Source organism: Notothenia rossii (genome assembly GCF_949606895.1).
Source record: "Notothenia rossii genome assembly, chromosome: 3".
Taxonomy (NCBI): domain Eukaryota; kingdom Metazoa; phylum Chordata; class Actinopteri; order Perciformes; family Nototheniidae; genus Notothenia; species Notothenia rossii.
Genome location: NC_136901.1, coordinates 83340258 through 83364577, shown reverse-complemented (window position 1 = coordinate 83364577; position 24320 = coordinate 83340258). Strand labels below are relative to the sequence as shown.

General features: G+C 38.2%; 1 protein-coding gene across 1 annotated transcript; it reads left to right on the top strand.

The window, feature by feature from the left end:
• Positions 1-5346: 5346 nt before the first annotated feature.
• On the top strand, positions 5347-14334 carry LOC307034564 (uncharacterized protein; the record flags this gene model as incomplete). Its single annotated transcript, XM_079673390.1, has 5 exons — positions 5347-5386; positions 12888-13244; positions 13398-13526; positions 13665-13723; positions 13825-14334. The coding sequence occupies 5 exons, from the start codon at positions 5347-5349 to the stop codon at positions 13957-13959; spliced, it is 720 nt and encodes a 239-aa protein (XP_079529516.1). The 3' UTR covers positions 13960-14334.
• Positions 14335-24320: the final 9986 nt, after the last annotated feature.

Here is a 24320-nt window from a genome sequence, read left to right as displayed (position 1 = left end):
ATGCACAGTCATAACATGTACATGTGTGTAGTCTCTTAGATGCAGCATTGCTTTTTGATGAACATTGATTACCCACATATTCTCTCTGGGTGTTTGAACAGTTTATTGATTCAACTTGAGCCATTCTCAGTCGCCTCCTCATGCCTGTGCAACAAGCAGTGTTCTTTAGTGCTTGTCACATCAACAACTAGCTTTTTAAAAGTAAAATATAAAGCAAATTATAAAACGGACAAGTCAAATCAAGCAATCTGATTGGTTCTTAGCCGTGATATACTGAGCGTATACCACGGGTAGAATTGTAAGTTACTTTTCACAACAAGTCAGTATCCCTCCGCGTCTGAGAAAAACAGTATACAGTTGGGCTGAAAACAAGAAAGCAGCTGAGAAGTAACGGGGCAGAAGCCCTCCTTTTTGACGCAGCGGTCCAGACATAGACATCAAACGGCAAAACATATTCAGTGTGCAGTTCCTTTGGCATTAGGGCAGGGATATCTAGATACTTTCCAAGGTTTGACATAATGAATTGTGCTACTTTTAAAGCAAGCAACGATGTTTTCAAATCTGTAATCAAAGAGGTCCGCAAAAACACTATCGACCAATCAGATTGCTTGATTTGACTTGTCAGTTTTATAAATATATTTACATTTCTTCCGTTACGAAACAAACTTACAAAGCATAAAATGGAAACATTTAAGATTAACTTCGACCTCCGGGGGGGTCTTACTATAGTATGGAGGAGTGGATTGAGCAGTGCCTATCTCCAGAAAAAAAAGCACCTAAACTACGACATGCAGAGCTACGTGAAGAGCAGGTAGACCAACTGGAAAAGTACCACCATTCAAAAGCTTTCTGATGTGGGTCTTGAAACAAAGCAGAGAAATTATGACCGTAGTGGCCACAGGTGCGAAAGCTCTCTCCAGTTACTGGAAGCCCAATCTCGGGGACCGGAGAAAGTGGAGCAATATTCTCGCCACGCCAAGCAACAGCCTAGACCAGGGGTGCCCATTACGTCGATCGCGATCGACCGGTCGATCGCAAAGGTAGTGTGGGTAGATCGCATGGCATGGAAAAAAAAATATATATATACAGGACTGTCTCAGAAAATTAGAATATTGTGATAAAGTTCTTTATTTTCTGTAATGCAATTAAAAAAACAAAAATGTCATACATTCTGGATTCATTACAAATCAACTGAAATATTGCAAGCCTTTTATTATTTTAATATTGCTGATTATGGCATACAGCTTAAGAAAACTCAAATATCCTATCTCTAAATATTAGAATATCATGAAAAAGTATACTAGTAGGGTGTTCAACGAATCACTTGAATCGTCTAATTAACTCGAAACACCTGCAAGGGTTTCCTGAGCCTTGAAAAACACTCAGCTTGGTTCAGTAAACTAAATCACAAGTATGGGGAAGACTGCTGATCTGACTGCTGTCCAGAGGACCGTCATTGACACCCTCCATCAGGAGGGTAAGACACAAAAAGAAATTTCTCAAAGAGCAAGCTGTTCACAGAGTGCAGTTTCAAAGCACATCCACAAAAAGTCTGTTGGAAGGGGGAAATGTGGCAGGAAACGCTGCACAACCAAGAGAGATGACCGCAGCCTTAACAGCATTGTGAAGAAGAGTCGCTTCCAGAATTTGGGGGAGCTTCAAAGACAGTGGACTGAAGCTGGAGTCCAGGTATCAAAAGTCACTGTTCACAGACGTGTCCGGGAAATGGGCTACAATAGCCGTATTCCCATGGTCAAGCCACTTCTGAACTCAAGACAACGGAAGAGGCGTCTGACTTGGGCTAAGGAAAAGAAGCACTGGACAGTTGCACAGTGGTCCAAAGTCCTCTTTTCAGACGAAAGCAAGTTTTGTATTTCATTTGGAAGTCAAGGCGCCAGAGTCTGGAGAAAGGCTGGAGAGGAGCAAAATCCAAGTTGCTTGAAATCCAGTGTGAAGTTCCCACAGTCAGCGATGGTTTGGGGAGCCATGTCAGCTGCTGGTGTTGGTCCACTGTGTTTCATCAAGCCCAGAGTAAATGCAGCTGTGTACCAAGAGATATTAGAGCACTACATGCTTCCGTCTGCTGAAAAGCTCTATGGAGATGAGGAATTCATTTTCCAGCATGATCTGGCACCTGCCCACAGTGCCAAAACCACCAGTAACTGGTGTACTGACCATGGCATTACTGTCCTCGATTGGCCTGCAAATTCCCCTGACCTGAACTCCATAGAGAATATGTGGGGTATTGTGAAGAAGAAGCTGAAAGACACCAGACCCAACAATGCTAATGAGCTAAAGGCCGCTATTGAAGCATCCTGGGCATCCATAACACCTCAGCAATGCCACAGGCTGATTGCCTCCATGCCACGCCGCATTGATGCAGTAATCCGTGCAAAAGGATTCCCAACCAAGTACTGAGTGCATTAATGGACATTTTCAAATGTTTGATTGTGTTTTGCTGTTATAAATCTTTTTTTTTTACTTGGTCTGAGGAACTATTCTAATTTTTTGAGATAGGATTTTTGAGTTTTCTTAAACTGTATGCCATAATCAGCAATATTAAAATAATAAAAGGCTTGCAATATTTCAGTTGATTTGTAATGAATCCAGAATGTATGACATTTTTGTTTTTTTAATTGCATTACAGAAAATAAAGAACTTTATCACAATATTCTAATTTTCTGAGACAGTCCTGTATATATTTTTTTAAATTATAAGTTAGCCTATAATCCATCCTTACTATGGCATTTGCCACTTGATTGACATACAGGTAAGCCAGTCTGAGTTGTATTGTGCCATACAGGTTCATGCAGTTATGAGGGGGCCTCACCTCCTCATCTGAAGCGCAAATGTGGCGCACTATTATGTGCTTATGCGGCGCAATTCGTCTAAGCGCGTCACAGTTTATCCGCCATTTACTCCAATAGCACCCCCCCCCCCCCCCCCCTCGCGCTCGCGACACAGATCGGGCAGGGGCGGCCCTGTAGGTAGATCTTTTGGGCTTGGTCATTTTAAAAGTAGCTCCCAAGCTGAAAAAGTGTGGGCACCCCTGGCCTAGACCAACCTCAACCTATACAAGTGACCACGTAAGCCATGCTACTGATGCTGGACAGTTTTTCAGTGGATGCACAATAAACAGCAACATACACATTAATGTAAATAAACAGCCAAATAATGGATCAACGCTCTCTGTCTAATATGTTCGCTCGCTGTTAGTGTTGTTGCATAGCAACCACCTTGCACTATGTTTTGTGCTGAAGGCAACGGAGGGACTATTTTATTTTGAACATCATTTACTAATAAAAAATATTTAAATTAGAGTGTGTATTTTTCTTTTTTTATTGCCACACTTGGTAAACGTTTTATAAAAGCAATATCTCACTTCAGGCCGTGATATATGCTCATTATATCACAGCTAAGGGTTGTCGACCCTCCGCTTCGCGTCGGGCCGAACCACGCCCCTTAGCTGTGATATAATGAGCATATACCACGGCCTGTCGTGAGCTATTGCTTAAGTAATCAACAGCACAACATTTGTTAAAAACATGCAAAGCTGAGCTAAGCTAAATGCTCACAGGGGCGCATGGTGCTGTGTGTGGTTTGCTCTCACAGCGGAGTACACACACTCCTGTGGTAACTCTTGCTTCACTTTTTTCACTTTTCTTGAGGAGTAATTCAGTGCTGCATAGTTTACCACCTCTTCGTCTCCATCCTGCAAATCATACAGTCTATTAAATATACATTCCTTAAATATTAGGCCTGTAAAATGAAAAACACTTCATCCAAACCAAGTCTAATGTTTGAATGTTTGAGTCTAAAATCAGAAAAAAGTACAAGGATGCTTTTTGCTTCCATATTTGGTGCATAGTTTCAAAATTCAAAACTTATTTACCAGGTCAGTTGATTCGTCCACTGCCGCCTCGTTGGTTCTAGGATTACGGATGGTACACGTTGCTACTGCAGAAAAAGTTAAATAATGTTAGAGGGGGTTCAATTGTTCAATTGTCCCCTGAATTTTTAAGTAGAGTCTGGAGTTTTGCCCTTTTGTGGGAATTTTACTTTTGAATTTATTTTTGAAATATAACTACATGAAACTTTAATTATGAGTTCACAGAATATGTTGAGTACATGTATGGTGACATCATACATGACATGTCGGCAAAGAGATTATTATTTTAGAGTTAAAGTGGACCTATCATGCTATATTTGAATAATATAGTGTAGGACCATACCTATATAAGGCATATGTATACTTTTATTTTTCAAAACACCAAACAGATCATGCATTTTAGCCATTCCTCATTTCGCTCAATTTAACACTGTCTTTGCATGGGCTGATTCTGTGAGAACAGCACCATCTACAGGCCTGGCATATATACTACAGCGTCTCCAGCGCTTTGGAACGGCAATGTCCGTGGCCGTCTCCTCCTGATTGGTGGAGTTGGCCCAATAGCCGTAGCGCCACTTCTGTGACGTCATAGAAGTGTTAAAATCTGGATCAGTCTGTATCAGATCCGTTGCAGCCCCTTTTTAAGAGTATGGAGGAAAATAGAGAGGGTTGTGTTTTCTGACACTTAAAATAGATGGACTTTTATTCATCCCTCGTGGGGAAATTGTTTCACTACAGTTGACCCATCCTAGTGTTAGGAGCAGTGTGCTGCCATTTTGAACGGCGCCCGGGGAGCAGTGTAGGGAACGGTGCCTTGCATAGGGACACTTCGGTAGCACTTGGTCTTACCGGGACTTGAACCGGTGACCTCCCAGTTGCCAAGCCAACTCCCTATCGATATCGCCACCACCACCTCACCTACTCACCTACTCACCTACTTGGTGAGTTCACTGGAAAGCCGGGAACACATATTCATGTATAAAAGACGTACAAAAGTGCATTTTGCATGATAGGTCACCTTTAAGTATTGAAGTTGAATTTTCCCTTTTGACAGATGAAGACATTTGAAAGGATGTTGAGATAACCCAGGACTCAAACTCGCAACCATTTTACACAAAGCTCAAAATGTATATCCTTTGGGTTAAACTGATAAATTAATAGTTATACTTGCTTGATGAGGATTAAAAAGAGGGAAGCTTGGGAAGAAAATGATTCAACAATTAATATAAAAAAGGCCTCTGTAGGAGACACAAAGTGAATGAATGTTATGTGCTTGGGTTTAAGCCCAATGTGATGTTGGGTCTGTTATTACTGGGTAAAATTAACAGAAGTTACAATAAAACGACATTCCTACAATTTAGAACATGAGCAAAAATCAATGCCTAAACATTGCTGTATGATTTAGGAACCTACCTTTGCAGTGTCGACAAACTCCTCGATTTACGTAGAAAGTAAGGATGACGATTAAAGTCAAAGAGCAGGCCAACAGTGCTCCAAGTACGAGGACAACTCCGTCCAGTTTTGATCCTGGAATTAGAAAAATAGACACTTAACTCCTCATTCCAATTTTAAGAGATTTACATTTCTCTCAATATTGTCTGTTAAAAATACTGTCATATTTGGAGAATGTATTTGGCTTTGTCGATCAATCTTTACTTTACATTAAGGTCAAAAAGAGCCTTCTGTTTAAGGACAAGTTTTTTTTATTGCACCAACTTTTTCAAGTGCATGACAAAACAGTGTATCTACTTGGAGTAAGATTTAAAATATCAAAGAACTGTGAATCTTTTTGACTGAAATATGCAACTTGACTTATGCAGATCGATATTTAGAACAAATATTTATCCTAACATTAATACATCCAAACTAGCATCTATCATTTATTGATATTCTATATACACTTTATCAATATTTATCCAATATATCTGACTCGCATTAATGTTCAAAATGTACTAAAGATTTCAGAATTCAACTTTAAAACGTACTTGTCTCCACTGTAGTTCCTTCTCCAAACAGGATCTGTCCACATGTAGCCACAGCACAGTTATACGTCCCGGTATCAGAGGAGCTGTGTATAGTTTTAGACAGACTGAAGACACAACTGCGTTCCTTTTGTTCCTCACTGTGAGTGTAAAGGATGCTTGGATGGGATTCTCCTGATCCAGATCTGAACCAGGAAACATTGTGTTCGTCTGGACACTGATCTGCGCTTTCGTTGTTAGAGATAAGTGAACACTCCAGAGTCACTGAGTCGCCGGGCTGGACTGACTTGGTCTTCGGACTTTGCCTCACGTAGAAAGATCTCCGCTGATCTGCGTGATTCAGTAAAAGAAAACATAACATTTTATATAAATTATTTGTATGAAATGAGGCTTGAAACAATAACTGAAAGTAATAGATATTTACCTTTCACAGCCAAGAAGATGCCAGTTCCAAAACTCAGTGAATACGTCGATCCAGTGAGACAGAAATATGTTGCTTCATCTTCTTTACTGACATTTCTGATTGTGAAAAGATAATGAGTATCATCTTTTGTTGCTTTGAACCGTTCGTCTAAAAAAGGTTCAGTCACTGTTAGTTTGCCAAAAATCACATTAAAGACTGGCTGGGCCATTTGTCCAAGAGACTGTTTGAACAGAGAAAGTATTTTGCCTTCGATCTCCAAAACTGGACATTGATAAGTAACATTTCCACCAACTTCTACCACAGCCAAAGAGATCAGGTGAGGATCCTCTGCCGATTCAATCAGAGCTAAAGAAAAAAGACAAAGAAAATGTTTAATGGAGGAGATCATCTTTAAGATCATCAAATGGTATTGTCTTTCATACAGGAGTAAAGAATAGCACTTACACATCGTAGAAAGAAGAATCAAAGCAGCCAGTTGACCGATCATTGTGGTGCAGCTCTGTCGTCTCACGCCACTGATGTCTTTCCAACCAAATGAAGGTTTGCTCACAAGAAGATCAACGTCTACAAAGTAGCAATTGTAGTGATTGGCTGAAATGTATAAATTACCTCCCCCCTACATTTAAAACCTGAGGACCACTTTCTTTCGAAATCTCTATCTACTGAGATTTAATTTTTTCAAAGAAGCCCCTTTAATTAGACAATAAAACATGTTTTCAGTTTTTGGTACTTAGCTAAGAAGTACAGGACCTATTTAAACAGCAAAACCCGATTGACACATTTTAAGAATGTGGTTTTAATCATACCAGCATGAGAACAACAAATACACACACAGAGACATTATTTCAGTGTCACTCTATTCAACAGACCGATGGCTGTGGTTAATCGTGTAACACACCAGGAAAGCAATGTGGGAACATGACAACTGCTAGCTAGCAAACACATCTGTTTTTATAAAGTACATTGCAGATTCCATATGGTCACAGAAAACTAATTCTGTAGCTTAATAAGATGTTTGGTTTACATACTGGATATACTTACTGAGCAACAGCAGTGAGTTGGATGGCTCCACACACCAAAGACATTGTTGGAGTTGCTCAATGCTGTATATTTCACTCTATGTAGGCTAGCTGTTTTGTTCCATAACATTACAATAGCCACAGTGTAGGTGGTAGAAAGCTGTAGGGGAGAGGTGAGAGGAAATATCACCAAAACCAAGAGATGTGAAGAACTTACAGGTTAAAGTATGTGTTGAGATAGTGCTCTCTGTAAGGTAGAGCATTGTCATTTTCTCAAGTTGAACAATATTGTAGAGTATCACTGATTTATTTGTTTTTAAACACCAAAAACTCCCTTCCTTTATTGGCAGTTAACTCCAAAGCATGCCTTCATGTATTTTAGATTTTACTGAGTAGGCCTACTCAACGTTTTTCCTTTTTTGCCCTTATATGATTTTGTGCATGCTGTATTTCTGTAAACTTTATAATCCTACAACCGGTCTTGACCATTTGTGATTATCTAATGTTCCCAAATAGATCAGGTTTTAACCCTAACAATTACTTTTTAACAAGAGACATTTAAATTCTTTATAGCAGGATAAGCACAAGTAAAACCAGTAACATAAGTAACTAGGCCATGCCCTTTCTTATTGCAAATAACCATGTTATCGTTACACCTGTGGACAATTTCCACTGAGAAAGAAGTGGTGTATAATATTTTACACAGCATACATGTTATGTTTCATTTTTGCAAAGATCTTTTAAGAGGGAGAGACCGAAGCATGGCTGACAAAACACGTGGGGAATATTTTGGGATTCACACACAATTGATATTTATTTGCAAAAGACAATGTTTGTTGTTCAAAATACAAAATAGAAAGTCAGAAGTCAACTACTTCATAGAATCGAGCACTCCACCTTTCAGATCTCACATCCCTTTGTAAAGACCTTCTGCTTCAGAACAAGAAGCAAAGCCACATGCAGCAGCTACACTGAGAGTCATGCGTTGTGGTGGGCCATCTCTCCACCCTTTGACCAAGCATCAAGGCTGTTACTCAGAACTATGGGCTTCAACAGGATGTGAAGTGAAGTGAGAGCTACATGAGACTTCAGCAGGCTTCATCATTGTTTTAGTTTTACACATGCTCATGTAAAAACATGTCTATCTCAAGATTATTTCTAAAGATGCAAAAGCATCTATCTAATTTACAATCTAACTTTATTGATTCATTAAACATTTAATTAGACAGGCAGCCATTTTATCACCATGTTGGATCACGGTTCAAATTCCTGCTTTGACCGAAAGACGGGGGTTGGACCAGGAAATGATGGGCACCTCCCCTGACTAACTGCAACTACAGATAAAAGGCAATAACTTGCAGTAAGGTTAAATCAAAAAGGATCATCACATAGTGTGACTAGTGGTATTCCACTTGCCATTTGAAACACAAATAAGTATATCAGCAGTGCAAGCCCAGCTTACTGAAGTTTATAGAGTGATAAAGGTACAAATGCCCCCTTTGTATTCACACCTCAGTGTGAAGCCCAACCACAGCAGCACTGAAGTTTCCATGCATCATCTGGTTGTCAGTGTGAATGCATTTATATCTGACTGTTTGTGTGAAAGTACAAGGCATGTTATGGCTTGTTGTCAATGTCAACAACTGTTGACCCTGAAGAAAGCCACAAACCACAACCTGCAGCTCTGACAAATGTTCTGGAAATGTTGGCCATATAGATAGATAAGCTATTTATATTTATAATGATATTCTCCATACACCTTTTGAGTTGTCAAGAAACCCTAAATCTTAATAAATAAAAAAATGTGGGGAGTTTTACTGGACTGCATTATCTTGATAGGTGTTCCTTTAATAAGTGTCAGTAGTTTAGACACTAGACAGGATTGTTTTATGTTAAGCGCCTTGTAAATAGTCGGTTTAATTTATCTGTTTTGTTTCCTTGGTGTACATTAGTTTTCTCTTCCCAGGGAAAACATATGCAGGAGAGAAACTGTAAATCGTCTCAGGACAAATGTGTTCCTTTGATTCTCTGAGAGTGTCGCTCTGCTTCTTCCTCTCTAAAGCTCTCTGAAATGAAGTGTATTGTAGAGGACGGATGTTTTAACAGCCCAGCTCTGAGTTGTGCTCTTCCTGCTGAAGTGACTGACAGGCAGAGGGGGTGTTCATCATTTATGACGTGGAGCATCCAATTGGCTGGTTTGCACAGTATTTAAGATGGTTCCTCTGTCCTTATCAATGTGGCAAATGGCAGCTTGTATTTTCTGTCTACACAAATCAAAAAGATACATGCATGTTTAAATAAATGGCAACAACAATGTGGTAGGATAAGTCCTAGAGACTCAGGCCTATACATTTTTGGATGCATTACAAATTATGCATTTGTATTGAAATGTTAATTATATTAGTACCTTTTTTTATAATGAATATTCAGCTATTCTAAAAAAATATATATTTTTGATTAATCATTGTACTATCACTTGGTAGTTAGCAAATGAGAGGTTTTGATCACTTCCAAGAATCCCTTTCAGGAATCCAGACAAACTTTAAACATTTTGCTACGTCCTTGGAATCTAATTTAATCCCAATTCTGAAAGCGTCAGAGTTAATCATTTGCTACAGAGCACAGGATCACATGAAGTTTCAGTTTCAATTCCTTTAGTGTGTATGCTTACACATTCATCAAATAAGAGGCGGTTCTTAAACTGGTCTACTTTGGATACATGACTTTTCTGCATTGTTTTACCACATCCATCAAACACATTTGTTACAGGAGCAACCATAACAAACTGGAGGGATCAAGTTTAAAAGACCTAGGCATATTATATCAGGAAACCTATTTTAAAAAAATGTTGCGTTATAGGAGATGTAGGAGTGTTTTTAAAGTTGCTTAAACTTTGAACATTCTTTTTAAAAATCCGTAACTCCCCAAACTGTTTGGTACTATAATACAGAAGAATGGAGCAACCTTTACCTGCAAATGTATCTTCCGTTATTAGCCAGCATACAAAACATTGCTTCCCCATTTCTGTGACCAGGAAATTGGCTTTAAGCGTGTTCATTTTAGCAATGAATCATGTCAAAACCTAACTGCTGGTGCTGTAATGTGTGATGGGGATTGCCCACGGTATTGGGTGTATGTAAGTCGCTTTGGGTAAAGAGTGACATGTAATAATGTAATGTAATAAACCAGAAAACGCTGATCATCTTTTAAAAAGCTTTCTTTTTTACAATTGGCGGAAGTATGCACATATTATTATAATTATGTGAAAGGTGGGGTATGTAATTTTGGGGAAACCAGCTTGAGTGCGCTAGAATTTGAAACTACGCAGCCGAAAAAAATCTGCCTCTTCCTTCAGCCTTCCTTACAGAGCCCCTCCTCCAACACACACGGACGCGCACATGACCAATGAGGGCACGAGATAAGTTTGTGTGCACAGATGGAAGGCTGACAGGCAGGGAGGCCATCCAGTTATTTTAGCCGGGCAGGCTAAAATTATTGCTCGTGCTTTTTACAGCGCTACGGCTTCCACAGATGACATTTTTTTACGCATTTATTGTCAAAGCATTTAATATATTCCTTAGGCGCTTTCACACCGCAGTACTTTTCCCACAAAGGTTCATGAGAACTTAGTTCATCAGAACTCTTTAAGTACAGATCGCGTTCACACCGGAATAAGTCCCTGGGGGTGGATTAGGCAAATGAAGCCGCTGACGTCACTTCTTCTTCTTCTGCTTTGGGTTTACTGGCAGGCCGCAAACAACTTCACGGCGTATACTGCCGCCCAAAATCCCCGGCCGGAAGTCCCCGGAGTTGGGGACTGGCTTTCCGAGTAAATCGCCAGAACGCCGACACCTCCTCATCTCCAACGCTCCCATGTTTTATTTTGTGTTGCCATAAATTAGTCTCTCTGCGTTTCTGTGCTGGGCTAATGCTAATGCTAATAATGCTAATGCGAGGATAATAAAATGGTGGCTTCACAACACTTTTCTGAGTTTTACGGGGCGTGGTTTGCAATCCGCCCAGCCAATCAGAAATATAGCTCTTTTCTCACAAGAGAGCCGCATGAGAGTCCCTGCTCTCTAGCAGGGACGGAAAAGGGGGTAAAAAGGTTCTCATTAACTAATTTTAGTTCCGGCTCTTTTTGGTGTGAACGCGACATTTCGGAACTATATCGGAACTATATCGGAACTAAAGTGGGAAAAGTACTCCGGTGTGAACGCGGCTATTGCTATCAGGATATTAAAAGCATTCCATGGAATATAACAAAAAGTCTTTCTGAAATAAATTACATACCCCAACTTTAATGTTGTTCTCTTCTTAAGTTAATCCTGGTAACACAATCGCTCAATGGTCAAAAGTAAACACTATGGTCTAGGTAAAACACATTTAAGTGGCTTCAAAAGGTATTTGTTTGCTTAGCTCCTCCTAAGTTTGCCACTCATGTGTATCTTACTGGGCAGTGGCAATACTGCACCACATCAAAAAAGTCCATCTGGAAATGACAAGAAAATCAAGATTGTTTTTCGATTGTTCTGTTTTGTGTGTTTACACTCTGTGTAGTTAAAGGAAAACATGAAACATAAAAACAGAAGCTTGCTTTTGCTCTTGTTTCATGTGTTTAGGCTGAAACAAAGGGTGATATCATTTCCACTGTGGTGGTACAATGAAATAAGGAGAAGCCAATCAGGTTGCTCTAAAATTGTAACCTCCCACTTCATATGATTACATTAAGGCGAATCTACTCGAATACGATTTCATTTACCGGCAGCCACGAGTGGATTGACCAGAAAATGCTGATCATAGTTTATTCACTGCTGATGCTTGGAGTGGGGCGTAAGTATCTAGACTTGAGATATAGTATATTAATTGTCATGTTCTGATAATCATTCAGCTGGGTGCTAATTATTGTTAATGTATCACAAATCAATCATCTGTGTGATTATTATATTTTTCAGGATGCACACACGATCAGATCTTGGAGACAAAGACTGTTGGTGTTGGGGATGATGTGACTTTGACTTGTTCACGCCAGCAATCCTTGGATCCAACAAACATTTTCTGGATCAGGCATGGACCTGGAAACGTCCCTGAAGCCTTGGGAGGAACATTTTCTTTTGATTATGATGGTGTTAACAAGACTCCGCATGCTCGCATTACAGCAAAACAAGGGCCTGGAACCTTTCTCCTGCAAATAAATAAAACAGAGCCAAGCGATACTGGAGTTTACTACTGCCTAAAAGTAAACAAATTTGACATGACATTTTTTAATGGGACATATCTGAGAGTTAAAGGTAAATCATTTAAACTGTTCATCTTTGTTATTACTGTCTGCTACATAACATAACTGTATTTTACTACTTTCTTAATGTGTTATGAACTAAACCCCTTTTGTTTGATATGACAGCTTACTATTTTTGTCTTTTATCTTTACTGACCCTTCGCGGGGTAACATTGTAAATGACCTCAGAGGGAAATGCGTAAATTATTTCTGATTTCTGAAATGAAATACAGAAAAAGTAGATTTCACATTTTTTTGAAAACGTATACTTTATCTATATATTTATAATTTCCAGGCCCTGAACCAGATATCACTGCCATTATTCAAGGCCATCAGTCTGATCCGGTCCTTCCAGGAGACTCTGTGACTCTGCAGTGTACAGTCCTCTCTGAATCTCAGAGCAAAACTTGTCCAGGAGAAACCAGAGTGTACTGGTTCAGAGCCGGATCAGATGAATCTCATCCCAGTGTCATTTACAGCCATAAAAACAGCGGAGATGATTGTGAGAATAGTCCTGAGGCTAGCTCTCCACGGAAATGTATCTACAACTTCTCTAAAAACGTCAGCTCCTCTGATGCTGGGACTTATTACTGTGCTGTGGCCACATGTGGGGAGATGTTATTTGGACATGGAACAAAACTGGACATTGAAGGTAACTGCAGAGCGTTTACAAATCTTTAATAATCATTCATTTTGAATCTGGTAGAAACCCTCATAAAACAAAATCCAATTGTCATGCATTGTAATACTGTCAATTTTTTAAAATTTGCTAACCCATATTTTGTCCTTTTCTCCATGATTTTAGCACCTAAGATGGGGGGTCAGCAGGCCATCATAGTTCTGCTTCTGTTAGCTGCTGCTTTGGCTATAAGTCTGATTGTAATCGCCTTCCTGATTTATACTATCAAGATGAAAACTTGTGATTATTGCAACGGTAAATAAAGTTTCTCATAAGTCAATCTATCAGACAGTTATTTGGCAAAGCTAACTTTTTTTACATTATATTTACATTACAAAGGAATAACTGTACCTACATCATATGTCATCAAATGTATTTTATTTCAAAATAAAGCTTCTCTTTCGCTCCGAACAAATCCCGTACCAGCCAGCGGTGATCAGCAGAGGCAGCAGGTACGGTCAAAAAGAGAAGATGTGACTGAAAAAAGTTGTTGACTCATTTTATTTTCTACATGTTAATCCCATCTCAAACATTTTCCCATACTTTTTTGCAGAGAGAGGAGGACTCAATAACTTATTCTGCACCAACTTTCACGAAGAGGAAAACTGGCAGAGCAAACAGGAAGAATACAAAATCAGCAGAGGGAGAGACGATCTACACCGATGCCAGGTCTTTAGTGATGGACTAACAATATACTGGACTTTCTGATTAAAGCTTACTGTTGGGGATATATGTTCCGAGGCCCATAACTTTGACCCAGTCAGTTTGTACTGCCCTCACTGAGCACAGGCCTGCAACCTTGGGCTGCTGTGCTCTCAGTGTTTTGTCTCCCTATTCCTGCCTGTTGGCGTCAGCTGATAGAGGTGTTTTAGTGCTTTGCCTGTTTTATCTTATTATGCACAATATTGATTATTCTCTCAGAACCAGCTAAATACATGGGTCTGGGGTAGAGATCTTCAGAACTGGTTTGGCAACCGCTGTGTCACCTCGTGGCGGCAGCACATGTCTTGTCGGTTCTCCGGCTGTAACTCAAAAATAAACCATCAGTGTTTGCCATCAAGGTTCCAGCTCACCAAGTGTCTCTCTGAGTTTCGTCTCCAATGCTTCTGTAGTTTCACACTTATGATGTTGTAAATATGTTGCTTCACTTTCAGAAAATGGAGAAATGTTATAACCTGTAACAAATATATGTATATATATAAATATATATATATATATATATCATTTTGAAATGAAGTCAAATCTGCTTAAAATCGTTGTATAATCTTTTTTTTATAATAAAAGTACATTGGTTACTGGATGCAAATTGTTATAGTTCTAATTGCTTTTAATGGTGATATTCTACACCTAAATATGTGTGAAACTGTTAGATTTTGCGCAAAGTCTGAGGCATAAATACGGTAAAGCGATTCGCAAATCATTCTTAAAATACACAACATGTCACTCATTTGACCATCAACATTAACCCATGCTGTTAGTTATATATAAAACATGTATTTCAGCAACAATTGGGGCAAGGGTCTGCCGTTCAGACCACACATTGATCCAGAGTGAAATATCTGGACAAATGTTTCCATAGGATGTATCCTAGTCAGTTTTGTTGATACCCCAATGTTTATCTAGTTCATCGGTACGTCGAAGATTTTTGTGTTGTGTGAAATCACTACACATAGGAAATGGTTACAAATGAAATACATGGCAGTGTCGTGGCTCAGCTGCTAATATACTGAACATGAACTGCAACTTACCCATTGCATGTCCGTGTTTTAGTCACCACAACTTCATAAAACATGTCTAAAGATGTACAGCATGAAGAAATGGTGGGGGGCAACTGAAAACCCCCATCCTTCTAGCCTCTCATCACTTTGTAAAGCCCTTTGATGTCTGGTGTGAGAACAAGCAAAGCCACATGCAACGGCTACACTGACAAGCAGGCCCAACGCTGTTTACTCAGAACACACCTGACTATTGGGTTCAAATCGATATGTAGTGAGGGGGAAGTTGCAATAAACTGCTAATTAGTTTTCAATGTGCTCAGTAAAAGTACCAAGAGAAAGAGGCAACCATCTACTCTTATGCATCTGCCAGAGTACTCTGCTTGAGTGCAACATTTATTGTGCAGTGGAGCAGATTTTTGTAAAGCTTTCAGACGGATGTTTGTTGATTATCTGGCAAACTTAAGTCCTGCACTTGACAAAAAGACGGTCATGTCATGACTTTACCCTTTACTGAAATGTCTTATTATTCCACTATTAAAATCAGCAGTGCATGCCGAGTTTCCTGAGGCTAAAACAGAGAATGAGAAAGGCAGAAGCCCCTCTCTGTTGACACCTTAGTTTGAGGCCAAACCACAACAGTCCCTAAGTTTCCATGCATCATTTGTCTTTCAGTAGTGACTGTGAATGCATATCAATCTGTTTCTGTCAGCTTGCCAAATGCAGGCAGTGCTGTGCACACAAAGTAAAAAGTAGATGGTCCAAAGCATATGATTTCACTTGTTAAAAGCAACAGCATTGCTCTGTAACATTTGAATACTTCAAAAAAGGCTAAGGAACCCAAGGTAAGGTATGCTTTGAGGCTTCTTCTAAGCCTACAATGCTCCAGTGTAGATATGGCAATGAAACACTTAAATCCCAAGCTCCTCCAACAATGCAACATAATATATATATATATATATATATATATATATAAATATACAACGATAACAACTAATTAAGTGCAAGAAGAAACATTAGAATAGTGCAGATTATGTTGCAAGACCAATGGGCAAGTAATGCTTATGACGTTAACTATATACATGTCAGAAATAAATAAAACAATAAACTAAATAATGCAGAGAATGTTGGAAGTGACCAAGTAAATGCAGGAGTCTATAAACATGTACAATTAAATAGTGAAAAAATAAAATACTGTTTATTGTGATTAACATTAAGATAAATCAAGTGTAAGATGCAGACAGATGCATGCTTTAGGTTATGGAGGATCTTAACAGAGCTCAGGCATTAATGCAGTCTTATGGCCTGTGGGATGAAACTGTCTCTGAGACTGGTGGTTTCAGACCTGATGCTGCGTCACCGCCTGCCAGACGGCAGCAGACAGAACAGTTTGTGGCTGGGATGATGGGGGTCTCACTTCTAGTAATACTTCTAATGCCAGAGTTTGACTGCAGTCGGTGTTCCTGGTATTCATTTAAAAACACTTTAGGATCTTTAATAAAGTGGTGCGCTGTTCTTGCCTTTCTCTCCACTATGTATAAAGGTAATACAATGTGGTAAGAGCTCTCCTCTGTCTGCTATGTTTGCTACAGGTGACTGACAGGAAGAGTGGGCAGGTTATCACTAGGAGTCCATTATACTCCGCATAGACAGCTTCACTATTGCTGTGTAATAGTGTAACAAATACTTTCCAAATGTAGATTAATCAAACTGATCAATTGAATTCCTATTGTTATGATTCATATTTTTAAATGAACTGCGTATCTGAGGACTATGTGCCTTTCAGTCAACCTGTTTATTATGCACATTTTTTTTTTTGTGTGGAAAAATTTGAAACATCTTAAAATATCGCAAAAAACAATGTTAAGAAAATACAACAGCCCATGAATCACAAACATATTACTGCTTGCTAGTTGAGGATTTCTGGTGATAAGGCCACGCAACAAATAAATACTAAATATATGGAACTGAAAATGTATTGTGTGATATTGTCTCTTTGGTTTGTTTATATTAGTATTTCACAATAACATCAGATCATTTACTGTTTTAACTCTGTGTCAGCAATAGAAACCCAACATGAAAAGTGGGCTGTTGGTTTTGTTTCATGTGTTCAGGTTGCACAAGGCAGTTGATGGTTCATTATATTTCCGCTGTGATAAAAGGCGACTTAGGAGGCCAATGAGATTGCTCTGAAACTGTTACCTCCCACTTGATATAATGACATTAAAGTGAATCTTTTTTAATGCGTGTCAAAATTGCACCAGTCTCAAGTGGAATAAACAGAAAATGAGGATTGTATTTAATTTACTGCTGATGCTAGCAGTGGGACGTAAGTACATGTAAAAATGTCCTATTGATTTTCAGATGTGTGTGTCCATGTTTACAATAATTGAGATAGCTCATTTTTTCTCTGCGGTTAATGTCAAATGTATTTTCAGGATGCACAAAAAAACCAAACTTTGAGACAAAGACTGTTGGTGTTGGAGTTTCTGTGGAGCTGAAATGTCCCCGTGAGTCTTCGGGAAGCTTGTTTTGGATCAGGATTGATTCTGGAGACTTTCCTGAAGTCTTAAGGAAGACATTTAGCCTTAAGAGTAATGATCGCATCACATCTACAGAAGAGCGTGAACTATTTGTTCTACATGTTAAAGAAGCAAAGCTAAGTGATGCTGCGGTCTACTACTGTATTCAAATAAGCCAACAGAACATCAAATTCCTGACACAAACTGACCTAAGAGTTAAAGGTAAATACGCTTCTTATTTCATTACAGTTAGTAACACATTACAATTCCTGTTTCATGTACTTTAGTTTATTTTTCCATATAAACAACTAGAATGTAAAAATAGTTCATTTTCAGTATCATTTTTACTCTTAAGTAGATTTGCAAAGAAATGTATGAACTTTTATACTGCAACATTGGGACACACATTTTGAACTACTACTACTTATTTAACTATAATTCATATTTATGTGAACTTGAGCTCAAATTGAGAACACTGATTTTCTGACAGCAAGAAATAAAAGAGCCAGTGAAACAATAAATTGCATCTAAGGAAGTATCTTTAATGAGATACATGTAATCTCACTCAAGGAATTTATATTTGAGATAGTATAATTATGAAGTAATAATACATTTACTTGAATGCCAATTGATTTACCTAATACTGATTGCAGCTTTATTTTAAAAATCATGATAGTATTTCTAGCTAACTGAAACTACATTTCCCAGAACCTGAAAGCACTGCAGTTTCTCCAACTGATCCAGTCCATCCTGGAGACTCTGTGACTCTGCAGTGTTCAATACTCTCTGACTCCGAGAACAAAACACGACCAGAAGAACAAAATCTGTGCTGTTTCAAGGCTTTTAATCAAAGTTTGAATAATACTCGAGGAAACGGTGTTGAAGTACATGAAAAGGAACCAGGTGGACCCTCAAAGAAGAAATGTGTCTACAGCTTCTACAAGACATGTGACTGCGATGTGGCCGCATGTGAGGACATCGTTTCTGGAAATAGATCAGAACTCAACACTACAGGTAACTGCATCATGTTTAACTGTAATTAGTAATGTAGCATATGAGATTGATTAAGGTCAAGTGATGGTTTATAACATAATCACTTGGAAATTGCTCTTAATTTCACACATGCCAAATGTTAATGTTCATTATCTGCTTTTTTCCCCACATGGTGTCATCAGACTTCCTGTTGAATCAGCAGCAGAACAATACCATCATCTCTCTGTTAGGTGCTGCTTTGGCTATATGTATGATTGTTAATGCCTTTCTCATTTATGCAATCAAGAAACTGAAGGGGAAATCCTGTGGTGTTTGCAACAGTAAGTACATTCACTGATACAAATATATATCTAACCTATGTGGCAAAAGCTGCCTTACATTAATGGGTTTTGTAATGTTTCATTATAATACAGCTGATGTTGCTCTGCATACAAATGAAACAACAGCCGGTAAAAATCAGCGAGGTCAGCAGGTAAAGTAAAAGACAAGCCTGTAAAGTTGTTAGAATAGTTTTTCCTCTAAAAATGTTGTCTCATAACATTTCTCTCTGTATTCTTTCACAGACAGATGATGACTCATTGATTTATTCTGCGCCAACCTTCATCCGTAGGATATCAAGCAAAGGGACTGGGGGTCCAAAAGCAATGAAAGAAGAGTGTATCTACACTGATGCCCGGGCTCTTGGGTTGGCTTGATGGTGTAATACTGGATTTGCTAATCTTTGCAGATGTAATATTTATTTTAATTCCGTTCAAGAAAGGTACTAGCCCCTAATGTCATTAATCCAATTCATATATTGTATTGCACTGTATGTATATGTTTTGCAAACATAAGTAATCATCATGACACAACACTAATATAAAAGCTACTGTAAGCTTGTGTAGATAGACACACTGTACACTGGATACATATTTGTTTTATTGTGATTAATCAAAGTTGTGAACAACAACTTGCATCATAAAGTTTCAAGTCTTTAAATGTACATTTTCCACATCTGTGTACTGTCTGTGTCAATGTTATGTAAAGATAATTTTTAATGTGTTGCTTTTTTCCTAATAAATAATTTAATTTTCACAAGAGATACCAAACTGATAAGGAATTGAACCGGCTGCTCTGTTCACACAGACAGATACAGCTCAGATTGATGAACATACTCCACATTTTAACCCCCCCTTAGTTATTACCCAAACAAGCTCTGCATTATACTTTTGCTCACATAGGTCAGCCAAACTCAGGTCAAAGTTCATTACATCTGTACATATTTGTTTACCATCATATAGCCTACATCAGTGTAACAGACAAAATACAGAATAATCCAGAAGGCTTGCATAATAGCTGTTTTTCCATGGTGATGTCAATATGGATTAAGAATGGAAATTAAATTTGAGCTTAACTTCCTGACACTCCATAGGCCAGCTGTTGCGTTAAGATGAGTCTTGCTCTCATTTCATGTACAGTACATGTTGATTAATTATTTCCTGATTTTTAGCTTTGCTAGCTGCTCTACTTCTCTTGTCAGCTGGAGTGTTAATCGTTCAGTCCACCAATTTGGTCCAGACTGGATTTGTTTCAAGAAATCGTAGATGGATTGTCAAGCTTATTTAGTAATTATATATAGAGCCTAGAAAAAACATGGTGAGGAAACTTTGCTAAAGCAAGCATGTTGTGTCTCCATTATCAGTCAGTAACTCTAACTAACTAGTGCACTTTTTCCTGCCATTTTATTTAAGTGGACATTCTGTATAAATGTGCCCACCATATATTGCCCTTATCAATTGCAGTTTAAAATAAATTAGTTCGTTTTTAACAACGACAACAATAAATGGTATTTTTCCATTTGATTTTGGAGTATTTTTGAAAATAGGATCTGTGGAAAACACATGTTTATGATACTTGCAAATTCTGTTCAGCAGATAATCTTTAGATAATTTGTATCATTGTTTTTATCACTTTTGAAGCATAAATGCAATGAGCAGAAGTAAAAAGCTTACAATAGGTGATAAACGAACTACATTACATTCGCATGGCTGGGCGTCACCACCGCTTTACTCAAGGCTCACTCGTGTTTGGCATGATGACGTTGAGTAGTCTCATTTAGTCGGTTATCATTAAAGCCGGTTTTATGACACGTAGAAGCTGCGGTCGTTCTCAAGTGCTGCATTTACTGACATATTTTATTTTAATAATTAAGTCCTCTCACTAAAAACCATTGACCACTGACTTCAAGACAAGACAACCGGAGGTTAAGTACTTAATCATTTCCGGGTTTCGAGATTCATTCCTGCTCAACACTGTACGTCAACAGAGTTAGGAAAGTGTGTGAAGCAAACGGGCTGAATCTTGAATCACTTCGTATTTACTAGTGCGCTGAATTTCCTGTCTGCCATTTTATATTTGTGTAACTTCTGTATAGATAGAGTGGTGCAGTGACGCGTCCTAAAACCTGGAAGTAAGCTGCGCATATATCACACTATTAAGAGTGAATATCGGCCGATAAGGATCGGCGGTCGATCGATCGCAGCATCTCTTGTACAGATGAACCCACTATAGAGGGCACTCTAATTCAACCAACGAACCAACATTTGTGTCCATGGCATGTGAACTACTTTCTGATAACAATCCGACAAATCTTTTTACCAATATATAAATTACAATTAAGCGACAAGACTAGCAGACTTTGCATGATGATGATGATAGATTTCTAAAATAAATGTCCATTAATTGCTCACTATATAGTTCTGGAGACGAACACCTACATTTGTTAGCTTATTACACCGGAAGCATCACCTGAAAGTAAGCCCAATTTGTTAAGGGTTTTTGGTGCGATGCCTGAAATATGTCTTTGGTTAACTCAAGCTTAAAAGATTATTAAAGTCTACAGCATAAAATACATCAGTAAATACAAGTCTTGTGAACTTTTAAGAAGTTACGTATTTTAAAAAAGGTATTCGCTAACAAAGGGCTAACTGAGACTCATTCATAAACGGCAGCGTGCTGAAGTCTGCCTTTAGCAGTTAGATGAGCTTGGTGTATTTTGTTTAAAGATGTAAATAGTGGTTTTCTAGTCTTTCTATAGATGTTAACTGCTGGGCAGTTAAACCACCAACCTCTGGTTAGAGGACGACCACTCTACCTCCTGAGCCACAGCCGCTACTTTTATAGCCCTAATGTTAACCCTTAACTGCTGACAATTATATGGATACTTCAACATTTTTTAAGTTGTGATCCTTTGTGAAGATTTTCTTGCTGAACAAAATGTTCAGTTGCATACTTTTTTTTGCCAGAGACCTTTTTTCTGCCATAGTTCAGGAAACTATTTCTATCTTCCAGCGTACAAAGACACATATCTGAATCATTCAATTGCTGGGCAACTTTTGTGTACTCACCAGTGCCTTAGTGGGAATATAAATGTGTCACCAACAACAAATCTGCCCTTTTGGAGGCTAAGGGGTTAGAGTAACATCCACTGGCTGTTTAATTAAAGTGACCAAAGAAACTGCTGAGTAACACAAAATTCTTCACAATTGATACAATTTTTTTGTTGTATGTAGTACGCCTATATGTAGGCTTATGTTACTGTAGGTTTTTCATTGTTCAAGACACAGGTAGATTAATTATGCATGCTTAGAAAGCGTAAAATGTTAACATTCAGTTACCTTAACATTAGCAAAAAGCCCCCGTAATATCTAAGGATCCATTTCTTACCTAAGTTACATTTCTATATATTGGCCCATTTGCCTAAAATGTCTCTTTACACTTTCTGTATATTAAAATAACAGTGACAAAAGAAAAGCTACCAAAATGAAGTAGCTAAGAGAATTCAATTTCCTATTACAATAGTGAGATTTACAGTTTGTTGCTAAACATGCTAGCAATAATAGTAGCAAAAAATTGTCTTGCTAAAATAGTCTTGCTAAAACAACACAAGAGAAACTTTGAATTACCTTATCTATTTTACTCTTTACTATTTTTACTGTTGTGTACACAAATATATCCTACATTAATGATTTAGTTTTTCTTACTTTGAGAAAAAAATATGTAACTGGTTATACTTTGTCTCTGGAAGCACAATGTAACCTGTTAACTGCTAACCTGGTCTGGATAATGTGCTAAAATGACTTTGGTAAGTTGAGAAGAATGAGATGATATGCTTCACAACAAGTGAGACAGGAAGTGCACTTTAGAATCTTGATTCTATGATAGCCAATCAGATGCATGGTACACTCTGACACACACAATCATGGTCATGTGACTTCAACATTTGTACTCACTGAAATACCCAAAAGTTTCCTAACAAGAGACAATATCAAGATGTTGCTGTTATGGGCAACACTGCTTTTTTTTCATCAAGGATGTAAGAGCAAGTATTCAGTAAAAATGTGCATGCCTACTATTGGGGTTCATTTGTGTTCTTGCATGATGTGTGTACTGTTTCACGTGTTGTATTCTAACATTTATTTCAGATACGGTGGTTCCAGTAACTACAGTTCCTCTTGGTGAATCTGTGACCCTCAAGTGTGCTCTGCCTATTGAGTTTAGCAGTAAACAGCTCTACTGGTTCAAGCAAAATGCTGGAGGGACTCTGACATTAATTGTGAAACTGCTCGGATCTATAACTCCTCAGTTTGCACCAGAGTTTTCTGACTCAAGATTGGAGATAAAACGTGATATCAATTTAAGCAACCTGACGATTCGGAGGACAATCCCAGAAGATGAAGGAATGTATCACTGCTTGATGACAGAGCGTTATGGACATGCTGTATGGAGTGGGACATATTTGTTACTAAAAGGTAAATGTGATCTAGTTTATTATAAATAGTTTTGTAAATGCTTCAGGTCGGATCCAAAGCTGCACTTTGGTAATGTTTAAGTAAAGTAACATTTAAATGATCTGTTGCATATTAACACTAATTAAAATACAAATTCAGTTAGACATACAATTAAGATGAAATTATTCTATTTGTTTTCAGATATTTGTATTTACTTTGAATGTTGATTTATTTACCAACAGCTATGTTGTATATATTTGAGAAAATTACAGTGTTAACCACTCAACACTAAAAGTGATGGCAATTCTGCCATGCACCATATCTTTAAATATATGGTTAAAACTTGGTAATTAAGTTCTATCCTCTGCTTTATCTTTATTGAAGCTCTAATCGATATTTAAACAATCTAATTTCACTTTGAGGAAATCTCTACTACTGTAATAAAGCAGCTCCACATTTGCTAAATATCAGCAGATTCATGTTAATACTTTTACAAATGTCAGATGAAATGGGATACATTTTTCTAAAACAGTTCTGTATTTTTCAGGAAACACTCAGAGGACTTCAAACTATTCTGTTCAGTGGCCGACATTATCTGATCCAGCTCCTCCAGGAAACTCGATGACCCTTCAGTGTTCGGTCCTCTCTGACTCTGAGAATAAAACATGTCCAGGAAACATCAGTGTGTTCTGGTTCAGAGCCGGTTCAGATAAATCTCGTCCTAGCATCATCTACACCGATGGAAGAAGACAAGAGGAATGTGAGAAGTTACCGGACACTCAGAAGAGTTGTGTTCATCACTTCTCAAAGAACTTCAGCTCCTCTGATGCCGGGACTTATTACTGTGCTGTGGCCACATGTGGAGAGATATTATTTGGAGATGTAACAAAACTGAAAATTGGTATGTTATACCGATGTATTTTGTTTAATATGGAGATGAATGTCTACGAACCAATGAACCACATCATTAATGTGTTTAATGTCTTTGCTTTCTAGAGCGAAATGCAAGCTCTGAAGTTATAGCGCTGGCGATAGCAATACTCTGCTTGG